Source organism: Rhamphochromis sp. 'chilingali', assembly GCF_963969265.1.
Source record: "Rhamphochromis sp. 'chilingali' genome assembly, chromosome: 1".
NCBI classification, from domain to species: domain Eukaryota; kingdom Metazoa; phylum Chordata; class Actinopteri; order Cichliformes; family Cichlidae; genus Rhamphochromis; species Rhamphochromis sp. 'chilingali'.
In genome coordinates this window covers 5,247,501-5,268,321 of record NC_137929.1, presented here as the reverse complement: position 1 = coordinate 5,268,321, position 20,821 = coordinate 5,247,501, and the positions used below count along the sequence as shown (strand labels likewise).

Sequence of the window (20,821 nt, the reverse complement as noted above, 5' to 3'; positions counted from 1 at the left end):
TTGACCAACGTAAATGTTTTAATTTCATATAAAATAACTGAAGCAGTGAACTAAATATCTGAAATCTTTCCTTCCTTAAAAGTTATAATCCTACTTAAGTTATAGTGCAAACGCTTAAGCAACAAATATACTTGATGCTAATTAATTAATATTTCCCTTTGATGTTGCAACTATGCGGTCACTTCTGTCTTTAAACAAAATAATATTTTCCAGTTACAGAAATCATAAAGTCCAAACTAAAGTGCTACTGTTGCTATATGCATTTTATATAAATCATGGATGATGGTCCTGACATGAAGGAAGAGAAAGTTACAGGTTGCATCCTTTGACTTTGTCTCCGTGCCTTTGGGCGATTTTCAGAAGGACAGATGTTTCTGTTCAATTCTTAAATCAATTTTTTCAAACACAAACACTATTTTAAAGCTTCTAGAGAGTAAAATATTAATGATAATTATAATAACAATAATAAAAACAAAAGCTCTCAGCTCCATCAAACCAAGCAGCAGAAAGAACAATAACTGAAGAGAAAACTTTAACCTTGTAGACTTCATTATGTTCCAGCTGCTCTACAGACGCTGTGACCTCGAACTTAAGCAGGTCGTAAAGTATGTGCAGCTCAATAACTTCATAATCAGACCCTGTGGTATTTAGGCAGCAGAACAACTAAGAATAACAACTACAAATAATGTTTTTAGGTTTCTGTTGTACTGCAAGGTTCTGTACAGGAGAACCAAACCAAGAGCAAATATTACGTCTCATTTACACCTGAGCACGAAGAGCCATCAACATTTAGCAAATTGAATCATCTTTGTTTAGATGCAAGAAGAATCATATAGAAATGAAAAAGTAGAAATAGAAATCCAGAGCAAAGATATCCTCTAATTCAGCGTAGCACATGTGCAGCTGCTGCGATTCACGTAAGCATTCGGCTCGTCGCTGTTGCAGATTTTTCTCTCGCTGTTCTGGCTCACAGCGCTGCAAACACAAAAATAAATATCCCCAAAGGTGTGAAAGGGAGCTAATTAGTAAGAGTATTGTTACTCTCCGCAGGAGTAGTCCAGCAGTAGAAATCAGTCCAATAACAAGGTGTGTAACATCTAGCAGGGTGACAGAAAAACCCAGGGTAACTTCTAAGGACCTCAACGTCTCTCTCACATTGTGTTTTTAAACATGCTTCCATTTGTCACTTCAGTCTTTACTCTGAAATACAGGAAGAGAAATCATGGCTGAAACAATTTCTCATGAAACCAGGGGTGTGGTCCAACAGTCAGTTTGGTGAGGAAGGTTCCTAACTGAGAGAAGTGACCCAGAAGTATCTGTGTAGCAGCCACAATGAATCCAGATCATGAGCTTTATTAACTGATCAAAGTCTCTTCTTTCATCTTCTGTATCATTCAGTTTGCATTGGTAATGCCCATTATTGTAATGCTTTTTTAAGACCAGCAAAACTTTATTTCACTTTGGGTTAGCTGGGATAAGTGATGGATGGAGGGAATTTTACTTCAGCCACAGAAATCCTAAACAGGAAGGAGGAGCAGAGTTACAGTGGATCACTATCCAGCAGGGAAACAAGGTTTATTTCAATTTCTTGGCCATGAGTGAGATTTACTGAGTGGGCAAATTAGGGAGACGACACCATCAGATCCCGAGCCCTCCATGTGTTAATCAAGAGACGGCTGCTGTGCTACATCCATAAATAATGAATAAATTAGGAGCTAAAGCTGAAAGGACAGTTTATTTGTACCATTTTCACGTGAACACATTCAAGAACATCACAGATGAAGAAACATTAAAAACTTCCACACTACATAAAGCAAGAAAAATTGTTTTTCTTTCAGGTGGTTTCAGAAAAACAGAAACATCAAACATCTCCAAGACTCTCTTTGAAAGAACTAAAAACCTTTGTTCTCATGGTCCAATCATGAGTGAACTCCCCGATGAAGCCTTGTGTGCTAAAACATGTCAGAGTTTTAAAGGTTAAACATGAGTTTCCAAAACGTTTTGCTGGAGAACAATGAACTATTTGACTGAGTTTCAATCATTTACAGACGAGCAAAACCAGGACAGAGAAAAAAGGACAAAACTGACTCAGTAAAACAACAGAAAAGAAGATCCCATGTAGATCTGTATTATGTAGAAGTTCAGCCCAGCAACCAGTTCAGTTCAACACAAGTTTAAATGATTCTATCTGAACTCTGTGGAGCCTGATCTCAAGCTTTTTGAGTCTGACACAGAAACCAGAGGATCTTTCTGTGTCTTCAGATTCACTGTGATCCAGTGATGGGAGTGATTTCAGCCCTGAGTGATCGCGCTGATGTTTGCACAGAGCAGACAATGAGGTGAATGTTTGGGCACATTGGTAACAGTGAAACAGTTTATTAGTAACGTGGGATCGTTTGTGTGCAGAGTATGAACTGAGATTCCTGAAGCTCTTGTCACACTGGTCACAGATGTAGTTTCCTTCCATGTGTCCACGTTCATGAATGTTACGATTACCTGACTGTGAGAAGCTTCTCTCACAGTGTCTGCACTTGTGTGGTTTCTCTCCTGTGTGGACTCCTTTGTGTGATTTAAGCTGACCTTCAGTGGTGAAGGATGACCCACACTGATCACAGAGGTGCTTTTTAACCCCACTGTGAATCAGTTCATGTCGTTTTAACTCACTTGGTGTGGTGAAGCTTCTCCCACATTCTTTGCAGTATTTCAGTTTGTCTCCAGTGTGTCTACTTTGATGTACTTTTAGGGTCTTTTGCTGACTGAAAGTTTTTCCACAGAGGTCACAATGAAAGTCTTTCCCACCACCACAGTGATGACAGGGTTGAGAACTGGATCCATCTGTGTCGCTCTGCTTCTAAACAAAGACACAAAGACAGTGTAAGTCAGTCCTTCAACATTTGTATCCTGAACGTTGCCTGAAATAAAGAGCATCTCTGCAGACGTCCAACTACATTTGACTGTTTCAGTTAACACACTCAGTTTACTGGGCTGCAATAACTACAATACTACCACCATAATACTACAGTAATACTAAAATCATAACTGAAAGGAAAATCTGAATAATCACTCAGAGCTGCTTTTCCATGCAGTAGAATTGCTAACATGCTAACACAGTTTAATGAGCAGAGTTGTTCCAAACAGTCAGGCTAAAATGACAAGATAACAATATAAATACATACCTCACAGTAGCTGCACTTGTAGAGTCTCTTTCTGGTGTGGATCTGTTGGTGTCGTCTCAGGTGACGTGGAGCTTTAAAAGTCTTCTCACACAGGTCACATTGATAAGGCCTCTCCTCAGTGTGAGTAAACATGTGTTGTTGTAGGTGTGCGTCTGTTGTAAACTGTTTGCCACACTGTTCACAGCAGTACACATCATGTCTGGTGTGAATGCGTAGGTGTGTATTTCGGTTCCCTCTCCGGTTGAAAGTTTTTCCACAGATGTCACAGCTGTATGCCTTAATTCCAGAGTGGGTAACTAGATGGTTCTGTAAGGTGCTACTACGAGTAAAAGCTCTGCCACACTGATCACAGCTGTACGCTTTAACTCCACTGTGGATGAGCTGGTGTCTTTTTAGGGAATCCTTCAAGGAAAAAGACTTTCCACACAAGTCACAGCTGAACGGTCTCTCTCCAGTGTGGATGACCTGATGATGTTTTAGTGAAGCCTTCAGAGTAAACTCCATCCCACACTCATCACAGCTGTATGCCTTAATTCCAGAGTGGGTAACTAGATGACTCTGTAAGCTGCTACTGTGAGTAAAAGCTCTGCCACACTGATCACAGCTGTATGCCTTAATTCCAGAGTGGGTAACTAGATGCCTCTGTAAGTGGCTACTGTGAGTAAAAGCTCTGCCACACTGATCACAGCTGTACTTTTTAACTCCACTGTGGATGAGTTGGTGTTGTTTTAGGCAACGCTTCCAGGAAAAAGACTTTCCACACAAGTCACAGCTGAACGGTCTCTCTCCAGTGTGGATGACCTGATGCTGTTTTAGTGAAGCCTTCCCAGTAAAACCCTTCCCACACTCGTCACAGCTGTATGGCTTAATTCCAGAGTGGGTAACTAGATGCTTCTGTAAGCTGCCACTGTGAGTAAAAGCTCTGCCACACTGATCACAGCTGTATGCCTTAATTCCAGAGTGGGTAACTAGATGACTCTGTAAGCTGCTACTTTGAGTAAAAGCTCTGCCACACTGATCACAGCTGTATGGCTTAATTCCAGAGTGGGTAACTAGATGACTCTGTAAGCTGCTACTGTGAGTAAAAGCTCTGCCACACTGATCACAGCTGTACGCTTTAACTCCACTGTGGATGAGTTGGTGTTGTTTTAGGCAACGCATCCAGGGAAAAGACTTTCCACACAAGTCACAGCTGAACGGTCTCTCTCCAGTGTGGATGACCTGATGCTGTTTTAGATTAGCCCTCACAGTAAAACCCTTCCCACACTCGTCACAGGTGTGTTTTTTCTCTCCCTTTCTTCTGTGAGGTTTGTCGGCCTCCTGAGAGCGCTGACTTCTGGCTCCATGTTGGTCCTGCAGTGACAGAGATACAAACAGAGGCAGTGAGTGAAATGCAGTCGTGGAACAAACTCAACCTTCAAACTCCATTAACACTAGTTTTAAACCTGAAGGTGGAGCGTGGCACCAAACACCTTAAAGGTCTCTTATCCCCACCTGCTGGTAGTTCTAACACATTACATCCAACCTGCTGTTAAAGATAATTCATGACTGTTTAAACACTAAAATCATGCGCACACACACACACACACACAATTTTATAATTTAGATTATTTTGTTGTTTCCTATTACATATTTCTATAATTTGTATAGATTTATACAGAATTATTCAGTGATAATAAATCCTATGTTTGTTTATTCTAAAGGAACCCCGTTAGCTTCCACAACAGATGTTGCTCGTCTTCCGTCAAATACTCACATAAAATATTACACAATAAAGTGGATTCAAGATATCCACATAATTTCACTCTTACATCCACAGTGAGGTTTCACAATTGTTCAAATATAAGCAATCAATAATAATAATAATAATAATAATAATAATAATAATAATAATAATATTTCTCTGTCAGCCTTCTCGGTTACGAATCGTCTTCTGCTCCTCTGTCATGCGGCGTCCCACAGGGCTCAATTTTAGGGCCACTGCTCTTTTCACTGTATCTATTGCCTCTGGGTTCTATCCTTAGAAGGCATGGGATCTCATTTCATTGTTATGCCGATGACTGCCAAATTTATTTGCCACTAAAACACAAGGATGGCATCTCCATAAAACCTCTATTTATATATACACATCACTCTATTTGTCAAGCTCTCTAAGTTTGTGCAGCTTCCCCGCTTGAAAGGGATTGATGCATCTACCACAGGTGTTTAACTGGGTTTCACTCAATGACCAGGCAGATCTTTTGTTTTCCTTTTCTTTAATCTTCTTTTCGGCCACAGTCAGCCATAGGTGAAAAACCTTTAAATACAAACCAAAAAACCAAAATACAAATTATGTTTGTTATCACACATCTGCAAATATTGTAAACAATCCCAAACACATTTTCTTTTTTAAACACATCAATGCAGTGCGCAAGCTTTGTAGTACAATATTTACTTGAGTATTTTTAAATGCTCAAATTATGTAATTCACTAGCAATTGTACATACACCTTGAGAAATACTGCTTTCTATTAAAGTGCTAAATTAAATAATCAATCTGCATTAGAACTTGAGCAATAACAATAGTATTTATAACCAGCTTCTCTTAACCATATGCAAGCATTAACAGTCTTCCATATGCAGACCAACAATAAACAATGGTGCCGCTCGTAAACAGGCAACCAACTCACGGCACAGTGCTAATGCTACGTAAGCTAGCGGCAGCCGCGATTCTTTAGCAACTCGCTTCAAAGTCTTTTACCATAGTCAGCAACCATTCCCTTACCGGCTGCCTCCCTGGCTTTGTAGATACTTCAGTTCCACACAATATTCATGTTGGCAACAACTTATTGAAAGAATTATGCTGGGCTTTTCCCGAAAGTGGCAACTTCCTGTTGCTCCCCAGTTCGCCTTCTTTTTCCTTCCCGACAGAAACCCAGACACAAGATTAGTTCCGCCCTCCAGTCTGTCACGTTTACTTTTTTTTCCTCAGGGCTCTCCACCTCCTACTCGGTTTGACTTGACACTATTTATATAAAACCTCTATATATTTCATATATCAGTCTACTCTTCATTCTATCAGACACAGTTATCACAGCTCCTACATTTGCTTTTTACACATATAAGCATTGAGCCAAATGTAATAATGCCAACATACTGAAGGAACAATATTTGTCTCTTATATATGATACATCTGTATACACACTGTCACAGATACTTGTCTGTGAGTGAAGTGATTAATATAATAACTATAATATTGGCCATATTATATTTACATTACCACAGTGAGATGAGTTCAGTCTCATGAACAACATCAGCTAATTGTTATTTACAGCTAATCTTAAACAACTGTTCAGCACAGAAATGAAGCCCAACAATCATGTTTCACAGTCCTGTGGTCTCAGCCTCAGATACTCATCAAATCACACAGAGCTCATGTAGAAACAAATGAGTGAGGTCTTCACTCACCCCGGTTCTGTTAGCCGTCAGGGCTGGCTTTCAGACTGGGGTCTGGGATGCGGGGCCTCCCTGCTACTGCAGATAAGGAGGTGGTCCGCTTGCCTCCACCCCAGAGAGAAGGGTTACATCTCCTGGGTCTAGGTGCGGCTTGCCCCTCTGAGGGCGGGGGTACCTGGACCTGGGATATAGAGTATGTTTGGGGAGTGCGACTGTCTGTGCAGTGTCTATTTGTGTCTGTCTACACGTTGGGTGAGTGCCGAGTATTTGGTGGTGCATATGGGGTGGGAATGCACGTCTGTGTCTATATGTCAGGTTGGGTCTTAGACTCCACCTCTCTGGGTTCATCTCAGGCCCTCTAAAGTACGGAGGCCTATCTCCCCTCACCACACTCCCTGCCGGTGGCTGATGCCCTCAGACATTGGTGTGTTAGTGGTTCTTGTCCACTAGGGCTGGGCGCTCATGTATGTACCGGCTCACTCCTGGTGGCCGATTGGCGGGGCCTGGCGCCTGTGGCCCGGCTGGGCTCCTTCCCGGGGGTTGGGATGCCCTCAGGCCTCTGGGCCTGAAGCTCGGTCCTCTCTGGCACAGCTGGCTGCCGGCAGAGCCCGCGGGCACGCCACTGCAACCCCCTCTGGCCTCTGCTCCGTAGCTGCGGGGTGACCTCTCCTTTGGGGCTCTACTCAGCTCTTCCCAGGAGGGTGGCACGGTTCCTCCCCCCTTTGGTGGTCCTCCTCGGGTCCTCGTACTCTGGGGCCTCTGGATGTCTGGGGCCTGGATCTCCTCCATACCTGCTTCATACCCTGGTGGACGGGGCTGTGGCTCCCCACACTCCCTAGCAGATCGTTACATGGAGAAACCTTTGGACTGCAAGCATGCTGATCCACACAGGTATGCACACAGGTGTACACACAGGTGTTCACAGACGCGGACTACAGCTTTCTTGGCTGCTGCCTCAAAGCACACTGTGCGCTGTCTATCTTGCGTGCTGCACAATATCGTTTATTATTTAGTATCTACTGTTATCTACTGTTAGCTAGTTTATTGTGATGGTGCTGTTTTTATTATGTTGCTCTTTGTTGTTTGCTTTCTCTTCTGTTTTTTTTCTCCATACAGGTGACCCAGGTGTTTTTTTTTTTCTTTCTTCCCCCCCCTCTCACCGTCTCTTCTCCCCTTTGGTTTTCTTTCTCTCCCTCTCTTTCTTTCATTCTTTCCCCCTGTCCTATCCCACAGTCATGTCTGTCCCGTTTGTAGCAACTGAAAATAAAATAAATTCATAATTATAATAAAGGTCAATCAAATGGACCAATATGGCAAGGCCATGATGATCCACTTGGTAAAATAAATCCGCTTGGCATCTTTCTTGGCCTCAAGACAACAATTCTGATGGCTAAAGATCCAAACGGGACACAAAAAATAAAATAAAATAAAATAAAAAGAAACAAATGAACTAAATATGTTCTCCTTCATTTCTGTCAAACAAAGCTGTATGAAACGTTTCCAGCTGTATCATGGTTGCTAGGCAACCCGGGAAGCGCGACGGAGGCTAGACATCCCATTTCACGAGCCTACGAGCCTCGCACTTCGGCCTTAGCGGTCTTTGAGTACGCGGCCCTTGAGGACTTTAAAGCTGCAGAACCTGAATCGGGAGCCATGATGATCTCCAGCCTCGTGCTCGCCAACATTCTCACCTGAGTTAAGAAGACGATCACTGAAATGGTCTCAGCAGGTCCTTTGATGACAGCAATGAAATGCAGTGGTAAGGCTTTTTGGGGATTAAGTTCGTTTTCATGGCAAAGAAGGACGATGCAGTTCATCTGATCACTCCTCATAACATTCTGGAGTGCAGGCAAAATGCTATTATAAAAACTTAAGCAGCAACTTCTCCAGGTTCCAATATTTATGCAATTCTCAAACCTTTTGGCCACGACTGTATAACCTCTTCTGAAGTTTAGTGGATGTTATACATGGTTATGCTCAGGATGTGTCGGCCAGTTTCCACTGGAAACGCCTTTTGGTTAAACTGTCAGCGAGGAATTTGCATTTGCACTGTTACATTTTTATATAACTTTAATGCACATAAACAACAGCTGCTTGTTTCAGTGAAAATACATTGATGGGTTTTTAATAAAGTTGTGCAGCTGTAAAGTATTTTGTCTGCTGTCAATTCTATCGTCAGCTACATCGTTATGGCAAATGTTCAAATGTATATGGTGATAAATATCTTTGGTCATATGGTCCTGCTCTGTCTGTCACCTTCTGTGTTGAGCTCATTGTTTCCTCTGTAGTGGCTGAGCTGAGTCCAAGTAGCTGAAAATGTTCCTCTGCTGCTCCGTCAGACTCTCCTCCTCCTGCTGATCAGCTGGGACACAAAACAGATCTTTGTTAGGCTCCACACTGCACTGAAGAGTCAAAGTGTCTCATATGTTCATCTGACAAGTAAAAGAACACATTTTTGTTTCCCGAGGTGGGCAACTTGTTGGAAACAAACACAAAAGGTTTGAGCACTGATACCTGCCATTGCTGGCATTGAAAGATGCAACGCCAGCAATGTGGATTGTCAAGACTCAAACCAATCATCAAGCAAAGACAACAGGGATCATTTGTTTCTGTTTATTTAGCATTCACAGCATTTGTAGTTGCCTTCTGTGCAGGGGAAGTCCACGCACACTGTGTGGTACCGCCATCCGCAGAAGGTGCATTCAACCTCTGTAAGAGAAACGAGATTGTCTGAGACTGAAATGATATTCACTAAAGAAGTGGTGATTTGTAAAACTTCACATTTTGATCCGGGACATACTCTGCATGAAAACAAGCGCTCACTCTTCCTGCTCAACAAATGACAAGGGCGGAGCCTTATACCACGTGATACAGAAGCTGTGCCGTGTGATGCTAAAATTAGCAGGGAAAAAACAACGGAGGGCACGTCAGGGATGACGAGAAAGTGACAGGAGAAAATCCGTCCCGGTCAACCACCCAAACATCAATAACGGGAACCTTATACAGCGCTTCCCTATACACGTCGAACTCCCGCAGGCACAAAGACATCACGGAGGCTATCACTTATCACCTGACCAAAGATATGGCTCCATCAACACTGCGCAAAACGAGGGATTTAGGAAAACGATCAACACCCTAGACAAACGCTACACAGTGCCGTCCCGCAACTATTTTTCTATTGTCGCACTACCTGCTCTGTACACGCAGCGTCGAGCAACGGTGGAGACGGAATTTCAAGCAGGACAACATTTTGCTGCAACAACAAAACGTGAGACATTTGTTGTTTTATGTTTATTTATTGTTATGAGAGAATCATGATCTCAATTCTAAGCCAAAAAATCGTGATTCTCATTTTATGCAAAATCGTGCAGCCCTAACATTAACACAAAACTATTGTTTCACCAGAGAAACACACATGAAGAGAGAGAGAGAGACAATAACAGCTACCAAACAGTCGTCATAATTCGTCACACAATGAGAAAAGGACAAATCAACAAGTAACAATGACTAATTAATATTAAAATCTGTAACATAATGTATTGTTTGGAGTTTAGTCTGATTGGTTCAGGATGAGCCGCCATTATCCAATCACACGTCTGCTTACCTGCATCTTTTCTCTTTTTTCTAACCTGAGCACCTGATGGCTTTGAACTTTTGTTGTCCATCTTCCATTGGTTTGAATTTTGCGCTCCAGTACAAACACAAATCCCCCAACCCGAGGATCAGCACAATTAACCTAACAGACCTACACCTTAGTTCACAGATTCACTTTGTCTAAGGTTGATTTCTGGGATTTCACACAACCCAGGATTCAGATCGTGAATCCATGATGGGCTTGGATTTACATCATTATAAATGAAATGCGCTCTACTTGGAAGCAGCCGGCCCCGCCCCTTTTGACGGGTTGTGTGAGACTTTAAATCATCAAACTGTAAATTATAAATTTAAATTGTTATTGATCCTTTACCCCGAGTCCTAAAGTGTAGATTTATTTTCTTACTCTTCTTATACAGTGGGGCAAAAAAGTATTTAGTCAGCCACCGATTGTGCAAGTTCCCCCACCTAAAATGATGACAGAGGTCAGTAATTTGCACCAGAGGTACACTTCAACTGTGAGAGACAGAATGTGAAAAAAAAATCCATGAATTCACATGGTAGGATTTGTAAAGAATTTATTCGTAAATCAGGGTGGAAAATAAGTATTTGGTCAATAACAAAAATACAACTCAATACTTTGTAACATAACCTTTGTTGGCAATAACAGAGGTCAAACGTTTACTATAGGTCTTTACCAGGTTTGCACACACAGTAGCTGGTATTTTGGCCCATTCCTCCATGCAGATCTTCTCGAGAGCAGTGATGTTTTGGGGCTGTCGCCGAGCAACACGGACTTTCAACTCCCGCCACAGATTTTCTATGGGGTTGAGGTCTGGAGACTGGCTAGGCCACTCCAGGACTTTCAAATGCTTCTTACGGAGCCACTCCTTTGTTGCCCGGGCGGTGTGTTTTGGATCATTGTCATGTTGGAAGACCCAGCCTCGTTTCATCTTCAAAGTTCTCACTGATGGGAGGAGGTTTTGGCTCAAAATCTCACGATACATGGCCCCATTCATTCTGTCCTTGACACGGATCAGTCGTCCTGTCCCCTTGGCAGAAAAACTGCCCCATAGCATGATGTTTCCACCCCCATGCTTCACAGTAGGTATGGTGTTCTTGGGATGCAACTCAGTATTCTTCATCCTCCAAACACGACGAGTTGAGTTTATACCAAAAAGTTCTACTTTGGTTTCATCTGACCACATGACATTCTCCCAATCCTCTGCTGTATCATCCATGTGCTCTCTGGCAAACTTCAGACGGGCCTGGACATGCACTGGCTTCAGCAGCGGAACACGTCTGGCACTGCGGGATTTGATTCCCTGCCGTTGTAGTGTGTTACTGATGGTGACCTTTGTTACTTTGGTCCCAGCTCTCTGCAGGTCATTCACCAGGTCCCCCCGTGTGGTTCTGGGATCTTTGCTCACCGTTCTCATGATCATTTTGACCCCACGGGATGAGATCTTGCGTGGAGCCGCAGACCGTGGGAGATTATCAGTGGTCTTGTATGTATTCCATTTTCTGATGATTGCTCCCACAGTTGATTTTTTCACACCAAGCTGCTTGCCTATTGTGGATTCACTCTTCCCAGTCTGGTGCAGGTCTACAATACTTTTCCTGGTGTCCTTCGAAAGCTCTTTGGTCTTGGCCATGGCAGAGTTTGGAGTCTGACTGTTTGAGGCTGTGGACAGGTGTCTTTTATACAGATGCTGAGTTCAAACAGGTGCCATTCATACAGGTAACGAGTGGGGGACAGAAAAGGGTCTTACAGAAGACGTTACAGGTCTGTGAGAGCCAGAGATTTTCCATGTTTGAGGTGACCAAATACTTATTTTCCACCCTAATTTACGAATAAATTCTTTACAAATCCTACCATGTGAATTCATGGATTTTTTTTTTTAATTCTGTCTCTCACAGTTGAAGTGTACCTCTGGTGCAAATTACTGACCTCTGTCATCATTTTAAGTGGGGGAACTTGCACAATCGGTGGCTGACTAAATACTTTTTTGCCCCACTGTATTTATTGTTTGTTTACTTGCACCGCTGTAACTGCAGCCTCGTCGTCTCGTCTCTCTATATGCTGGACTGTCTGTAGCGGAGATGAAAATAAAGTTTACTTTGACTTCAGCAGTGCGCAGGCGCACCGAGGGCTCTCGCACTCACTTTATAGAATTTAGAAAAAACATCGGTGCAGATTATAAGTCTGTATCATAATATCTGTTTGTTGTGTTGTTTTTATTTTGTGAGTTGGTTATTAGATGCCGCTCCAGCCAGCCAGAGACTCCCCGCCGCCCCGCCCTCTCCTCCCTGTGCCGCCAGCAGCAGGTGCACCTCGCAAACGGAGGGCGCCCTTACGCCCAGCAAATGGCTGATAGAAAACAGATCGGTGCCTACGAATTTCCCAATATGCGCTGGCATGACGTCGGGGAAGCATGGGTACGACCGATTATTTTATTTTTTTCTTGCCCGTGATGCCCCCCCCACCACGATGCATTCTATTGGTTTGCACACTTACACACACCCAGCTGTTGTTTCCTGTTTTGCTGGACTCTGGAGAGCCCCGCCTTTAACGCTCTTCTCTCACAGAGAGCAACAGAAAACTTGGAAAAACTCCAGATTGACTGAACTCAGTTCAAAGTTACCTTGACACCTTTAGATGTGAGACGTAGTGATGGTCCGCTTGAAGCTGACGCTCCGGTGCGTGTGTCAGAAAGATCAACGCGCTGCTTCAGAAGCACCGTGTCGAGGCTTGATTCGTTTGGCCAGAGTCACGTGATCAGTGACGTCTGAAGCTTCGTTTAGAACGTACCTTTTTTTAAATCGAACTTTATTGAAACACAATGAGTATACAACATACAAACAGATGAAGTTTACAAAAGAACAGAACATGAACATACAGAACCAGGAGTAAAAAAATTATGATATGAGTAGGCGAAAAAAATCAACATATTGTAACATGCAGTGGAGATGAAGCCAGCCGCGGAGGTGTGCAGGTGGATAGCGAATGAGCAACAGCTTCTGACTTTCCAAAAAGTACTCATTTATTTACAATATCAAAAATAAAAGTGCTACCTCTACCACACATTACTAAAGAGCACACTAGTCTGCGTACACACGGGAGCATCCATTACAGGAGGAGTGCGAAGAAGAACAAAAAGGGGGTGACACCAGTCGTGAGACAGGAGGCGCCGCCATGTGGTGATACACTGCATTACAATAGCAACTGTTACATAGTCCCCCCCTGGTGAGAAAAAGGCTGTCCTCAGCCGTACACAGCTGAAAAAGCACACACCACACCTAACAGTACCCTATACATAGAGGTTACAGCTAAGATTGGTGCACACACGCAGGGCAAAAGACAATTTAAAAATGAAATTGGTGAAAATAAGACGAATATGTACAGTGGAAAATCAGTTTTCTTAGTTTTTTTCACTTTTTTCTTTTGTTCTTTTTTTTCTAAGTAAATGCCAAGAATGAACCTTAACGCACGAAAGATCTATAAAACTGGATTAAGTAGAGCAAACAGAAATATCTACATATCATGACTCAAAGTAGCAATGCAACAAGACAGCATCAAACAGGTTTAACCAAAACATTTCACTTCAGATCAAGCCTGGTTGTGTGAAAATCATTAGTCCATCTTTTGTTGCTCCAGCCAGACGTAACTCTGGGGCAACGTCTGGGCCTGAGATTGTAATGTCCACCAGCAGCTGGGTGCTGGACAGATCTGGGTGAAACACTCTCTGGAACAGCGCCCACACCAGAAGAAGAGTCAATGTCCGGTAAATCAAAGGGGAATGGCTCAGAGTCAATGTCAGTGTCTGCAGGGGGGCCAGGGTGGGCCTGAGAGTCAGAGTTCAGACCCTCTGCGGTCTCTCTCTCAGCAGGCAATGAAACAGCATGTTCTTTGGAAGTGAGAGAGTCCCAGGTATGGAACGGTTGCATGTTCACAACATGATAAACACCTGCATCCACACCGGAGTCCACCCAAGTGAGCCTGTAATTAACATCACTGAGTCTCTGAGATACACACAATGGTCCCTGAAACAGTGGTGCAAGTTTAGCAGTAAAGTTAGACTGAGCGTCTGACCTGGGGTGCGTCTTAACTCTCACAAGGTCACCAACACGAAACGTAGCATGTCGATGTCTCAAGTCATAGTAATGTTTTTGTCTGTCATGGCTATAGTCCAAAGCTGCTTTGGCGTGGTCGTGAGCTTCCTGCAGGGAGGCTCTCAGAGTCTCAGGGTAAGGCAGAGCAAAGCAAATCTGAGGGAGAAACTTGTCCCATGATGTGTGCTTATCACCTACATAAGCGCGGATTGCAGTTTTCAGAGTCCGGTTGACGCGTTCAGTAGCATTTGTCTGAGGGTGATATGCCGTAGTGAGTCTGTGCACCGAGCCTAAGGCAGAAACAACATGTTCAAAAAGCTCACTCACAAAAGGAGACCCTCTGTCAGAAATGAGGTAAGTGGGTGTACCATGCCTAGCAAAAATGTCAGTGACGAATTTACCAGCTGCTACCTGAGATGTAGCTTCTTTGACAGCACTGGCTTCAACCCATTTAGTCAAATAGTCAACAAACACGATCAAATAAGCATTACCAGTGGGGGTGCGGGGAAGTGGCCCAACAAAATCCACACCCACATACTCCCAGGGTATCTGGGGGACAATGGGAACCATAAGACCGGCTGCTTTTTTCTGACTTGGCTTGGTGAGTTGGCACACTGAGCATGAAATCACATAGCGTTTCACATCAGCTGCCATTTTGGGCCAGAAAAACCTAAAACGCAGTCTAGCCAATGTCTTAGAAACACCCAAGTGACCTGCTGTGGGGTGGTCATGGTAATAGTCCAGCAAGGTGCCTCTCATGGAAGTAGGGGCAAACAGTTTCAGCTCTTTCAAAGGGTGCAAAGCACATGTGGACTTGGGTTCTCTGTGATACAAAAGAGAGTCATACACAACATACTGTAACAAGGTGGCATTGTCCGAGCTGTTCAGAGAGTCTGCTTCAATGTCTCTGAGGAGTGGACCTGTGACATGATCGTCTAACTGCAGCTGTCTCAATTGTGAACGGTCAGCCAGAATGACGGGGGGCAGAGTACGAATGTCCAGGCTGCCCATAACAGCATGATCTGGTAAAAGATCAGTCGGCCTGTCACAGGTCAGAGGCAAAGGGTTGCGTGACAGTGCGTCGGGAACTTTGTTCTGTGCACCAGGTTTGTGCACTATTGTGAAATCAAAGTCCTGCAAACGAAGTGACCAGCGGGCGAGTCGGCCCGTTGGGTTTTGACGAGACATGAGCCACCTGAGACTGTTGTGGTCAGTGAAGATAGTAACATGAACACCTTCAACATATGGGCGGAAGTGTTCCAGAGCCCATATCACAGCGAGGCACTCCTTCTCTGAAGTGCAGTAGGGGAGTTCAGCTTTGTGAAGGGAGCGACTAGCAAAAGCCACAACGTACTCACGACCCTTGTCATCCTTTTGCATCAACACTGCCCCAAGACCAATGTCACATGCATCGGCGTGAATGGAAAAGGGACGGTTGAAGTCTGGAAATGACAGGATCGGGGCTGATGTGACATGATCCTTCAAAGTGTCCATGGCCCTTCGACAGCTGTCGTCCCAGTGGAAAGCATTGTCCTTTCTGGTGATGGCGTGAAGAGGTTCGGCATGGCGGGCATAATTCTGAATGAAGCGTCGATAATAGCCAGTCAAGCCAAGGAACTGACGGACGTGTTTCACTGAGGTTGGGGTATCAAACTCCTTAACCGCCTTTACTTTGTCCGGATCGGGCTTAACACCTGATGATGTGATGCGGTACCCGAGAAAGGTGAATTCATCGAGGCAGAATTGGCACTTTTTGAGCTTCAATGACAAGCCAGCAGCCTGGAGTCTGCCCAGCACCTCCTCAAGATCCACTAAGTGCTGTTCAAAGGTAGGTGAGGCGATAACAATGTCATCCAGGTAGACTGCGCACGTTTTGTAAATGAGGCCAGCAAGCACAGAGTTCATGAGTCTCTGAAAAGTTGCAGGTGCGTTGCAGAGCCCAAAGGGCAGCACCCGAAACTGGAAGAGACCGCAGTGAGAGATGAAGGCAGTTTTAGGCTTCGAGTCCTCTGCTACAGCAACCTGCCAATAGCCTCGCGCTAAGTCCAATGTCGAGACAAACTTTCCTCTTGCCAGAAAGTCCAAAGACTCATCTACACGAGGCAGGGGATAAGAGTCTTTTCGGGTAACTTGGTTGAGCCCTCGAAAGTCCACACAAAACCTTGGTTCCGTGGCCGCTCTATTTACAATGACTACAGGAGCTGCCCAAGGGCTTGTGGAAGGTTCAATGATGTTGTCCTTCAACATTTGTTGCACTTGTTCTTCAATCACACGTTTCTTAGCAGGTGACGTGCGATAGGGTGGGAGTTTGACAGGTGTTGCATTGCCAGTCTCTATGGCGTGCTCAGTGAGAGCCGTTCGACCAAGTTGACCATCAAACAAGGAGCTAAACTTGCTGAGCAGATTTAGTAAAGCATCCTTGTTGTTCTCTGAGAGACTTGCTTCAGACAGTTTGGCTGTTAAGTCTGAGCGAACCAAGTCCAAAGACATCAGTGTTCCAGGTGAATGTGAGTAATCATTTTGAAGGTCCTCTTCATCGTCTGCGAGTGGGCAGGGGATGTCCTCAATGTAGACTGTTCTAGTGGGAATGTGAATAGAAACAGAAGCTCTTGCCATAAAATCCATCCCCAGAATGAAAGGAGAGGACAAATCTGGTATTATGGCAAAACGCTGGTAAAAGTTCTTGTTCATGAATCCAATATTGAGCCAAATAACACCAACAGGGATACAGGGAGCATTATTGGCGAGGTTAACTGCAGGACCATTCCACTCACTTGTGTTTCTAGGGTAAGAGTCATTTACTTGAATGAGATCTGTTCGTACAGCCGAGAGGGAAGCACCCGTGTCGAGGGTGGCATCCACAGATGAAGCATTGAAGTTCACTTTCGTTCTTAGTGGGGTATTCCAGTGGACTTGTGAAAAATTGTCTTCCAAGTGTCCAAGACTGTGTCCACCCTGTAGTGAATCGGGCGTGTGAGGCTCCGTTAGTAATTGGGGGAAGGTTGGCCTCTGTGAAATGTCCTCCCCCCCCTGTAGTTTCCCGACTGCCTGTATTGTGGCTGGGATGTGGTGCTGCTTAATTCCACCTTTTCATGGCCAGGGTCAGAGGGGCCAGGTGCTGGCAATGGCTGGACTGGGCCATGCCTAGCGGTGTTCGAGGTTCGTTGTGGCAAATGAGGTTGGGTGTTATAGTTTGGGTAGGTGCGTGTAGTGAACCCTGGCTGAGAGCATTTGAAGCAGTAAGGTTCAGGCTTATAGTTGTCTTTGCTACATAAAGCAGGCTGTGGTCTTTGTGGTCCAAGCACTGAGTGAAGCTCATGAGCACGTAGCAGCAGGTCCATTACAGAAGTGACGCCATACAGGGCAACTCTGTATTTTTCGAGAGCATGTTTACTAATTAGGTCAATTCTGTCTTTTTCAGGTGGGGGGCTCTTCAGTTTGTCAAACTCACTCAACATGTGGGCGACAAAGGTTGGGAGCGGCTCGCCCTGAGCCTTAACACGATCCAAAATTCCTCTCAGGATGCGTTCTTGGTTGTCGGAGGGCAGAAAAACTGTCTTAAACAGTTGACAGAATTGAGCCCATGATGTGATGTGGGAGCTCAGTGCCTTGAACCATTTCCCGGGCTCTTTTGCAAGAAAGTGTGGCAGTTCGTTTAGCAATTGCCCATCAGTTAGGTTCAATGAGGCTTTGTTTGTGCCAACTGCATTTAACCAGTCCTCAGGTTGCACTTTTCCGTCCCCAGCATACACAGGAGGCTCCAGCTTTGCGTGATGTAAAGCTGCCGCAATCACTCTGGAAGTGCTGCTGAGTTCAAGTGAGTGAGATGGGAGGAAAGGATTTGTAGGTTGGAATGGGTTGCTGGGCAGGAACGGATTGGTACTGTTGGTGGGTTCAGTTTTGTCCATCACATGAACATGAGGTGTCGATGTGGCCATTGGGAAAACAGGAGACTGTGGGACTGCAGGAGGGGGAGAGTTCCCCGTTATGAGTTGGTCCCACTGCCTTAGTAAACTCTGCTGTATGTTCAGTGAGTCACGTAAACAATCACTAAGCTTATTCACCTCAGTTCTTAACTCCACCACTTGTTGGCTAAGGCTAGGAGTCACATTTTCAACTATCTGGCACATAGGTAACGAGGTAAGTTCCATGTCTGAGTCAGAGTCGTCTGGGCAGTGTGCCATTGCGATTTCAAAAAAATTAAGCCGCTCCAGGGCACAGCGCAGTTATTGATATAGCAGTAAAAGAGTCAGTTAGGTCAGACTAGAAAGACAAAACTGCAAAAATGCGTTCAAGATTAAATTTAGAAAAACCACATATAAAATTTCGCCCAACAACTGAAATTAGACTGGAGTGATCAGAACCATGTTATTACAATAGCATGTCTGCAACACTAGAGCTCAATGCAAGATTAGTTTTAAGTCGTTTCGTTATACTGAGCCGAAGACCAGCACCAACGGTTGTAGTCGGCCAAGCTATCACTTACATGTGCTACAGTCAGTCTCAGCAGAGGGAAAGGGGAATGAAAAGCCAGCAGAAATGTTCATGTCCAGGCTCTCCACAGAAGAATTAATCCTTAGAAGACGAAACCAACAACAAATAACAAATCCACGGAGTCCATTCGCGTCGCGGAGTCAGCTTCTCTCTTTTTCTTTCTCCCAAGTGGAGCAGCGGCACACCACGGTATCCAGAAATTAGTCGGGTCCCACCTGAGCTGAGGCTGCGGCCATGGCGGGAGAAAACGTCCGAGCGTCCGCAAAACTGGGGGGATTTCCGAGACAGTTCACGTGCTAGAAGAGAAGAATCCTCGGCGGGATGCAAAAATCGTCTGAAGTCCAAGGGGAAAAAGTTCGGGCGCCAGTTGTAACGTGCAGTGGATGAAGCCAGCCGCGGAGGTGTGCAGGTGGATAGCGAATGAGCAACAGCTTCTGACTTTCCAAAAAGTACTCATTTATTTACAATATCAAAAATAAAAGTGCTACCTCTACCACACATTACTAAAGAGCACACTAGTCCGCGTACACACGGGAGCATCCATTACAGGAGGAGTGCGAAGAAGAACAAAAAGGGGGTGACACCAGTCGTGAGACAGGAGGCGCCGCCATGTGGTGATACACTGCATTACAATAGCAACTGTTACAATATAAATATTGTTCTGAGAGGCTTTTTGTTGGTTGAGTCTGAAATTGATTGTATGTACAATTCATATCCTTATAAAAAGGCAGAAATATGGTGTTTTATTAATAAACTTACATTTATGGCAGTGGCGTGTCTAGAAAATTTTTGTTGGGGGGGCCAGGTAGGGGCACAGATTTGGAGAAGGGTGGCAGATGTAATTGGCAGATAATGTTTAAAAAAAATTCTACCAACCATTAACCATAATTCAATAATCCTGTAAACCTAATAACCGAATGCGCTTTTAACTCTTATTAGAATGAGATTTTAACCACTCCGGTGCAAAGTTTTTAGATACTGCGTTGATAAAGTACAAGAGATACAATCAGTGCTTTGTCAGTGTTTACTCAGCATTCAAGGACAGCAATATTTGCATAGTGTTTTTACTGACATATAGTGCACATATGTTTTGGGCAAAAACATTTTTTAATATTAAAATACGAACATTTGTAGCAAACAATTGACAAATTAGCCAATGCCAATGCAAAACTTTTTCTGCCTATTAAAAAAAGAAGATAATCTTCTCACAAACTGGTGTTTGATTTTGAAACAGGGAAAAAGTGGGGAAACAAATGAAAAGACTAATATTTGAATAAAACCTGAAAGCAAGTAAATACTTTCTTTGCTTCCTTATGGTAAACTTTGGTAATATTGATAAAGAACAACACTGGCTGATGAGGAAATACAGTCAGCTGGCATGGTGACACTGCCAGTATTAACCTGCAGGGCTGGACCGGTACAGAAAATCGGGCATTTTGACTAGAGACCGGCCCACCAGGTATTAAAGCCATAAAGCCTTTGAATGAAAACAAACCCTGTTGTGACAGTGATGTACAGTTTTGTTGGTATATGTATGATTTCTATACATTTTACGTCAGATAAAAACTTTGGTTGTAAGATTCAGATAATTATTTAATAAAAGCTAGATATTTTAAATGAGAATAAGAAAGAAAAGTATTTCTTTGTGCCCCCTTTCCCTGTTAATGCCCTACCTGGCCCCCTGGCAAAAATTTGCTAGATCCACCCCTGCACAGTTATCAGCTGTCAGCTACATAGAAAAGGATCCTGGTGTTATTTGTCTCTCAGAAACAGTTCATAACTTCCCTTCAACTCATTCATGTGACCTAAAAGGTAAACCTGTTTCTCCATCACCTGTTCAGCTCTGATGATTCAGTAAGAACATCTCCTGGTTTCATCTTCATGTTTCCCTCTCACCACATATACAAACCGACATCATGACCAGCAAAGTGGGCGATAAATAAATGAGAGAGAAAAGCCGATCAGCTGATCATTGATCAGTTTCATGATTGAAGTAGCAACAGGAGAGAG

At 44.0% G+C, this 20,821-nt stretch overlaps 1 protein-coding gene and 1 long non-coding RNA gene across 11 annotated transcripts in view; both read right to left on the bottom strand.

Moving 5' to 3' along the window:
* Window positions 1-1,553: 1,553 nt before the first annotated feature.
* The window catches only part of LOC308397534 (uncharacterized protein), a 29,295-nt gene continuing 10,027 nt past the window's right edge, over window positions 1,554-20,821 (bottom strand). For 4 of the 10 annotated variants that reach the window (XM_080883483.1, XM_080883482.1, XM_080883484.1 and 1 more), the window contains 3 exons: window positions 8,867-8,972; window positions 3,177-4,529; window positions 1,554-2,851 (listed from right to left, as the gene is read on the bottom strand). In XM_080883483.1, the coding sequence (XP_080739609.1) occupies window positions 2,159-2,851; window positions 3,177-4,529; window positions 8,867-8,884 (2,064 nt within the window). In that variant the 5' untranslated portion in view covers window positions 8,885-8,972 and the 3' untranslated portion in view covers window positions 1,554-2,158. The other 6 variants (XM_080883480.1, XM_080883478.1, XM_080883481.1 and 3 more) reach the window with 5 other exon arrangements.
* LOC308399333 lies at window positions 5,415-7,076 on the bottom strand. Its single transcript, XR_013972128.1, has 2 exons — window positions 5,940-7,076; window positions 5,415-5,472 (listed from the first exon to the last, which is right to left on the bottom strand). It is a non-coding gene; the product is annotated as an uncharacterized lncRNA (long non-coding RNA).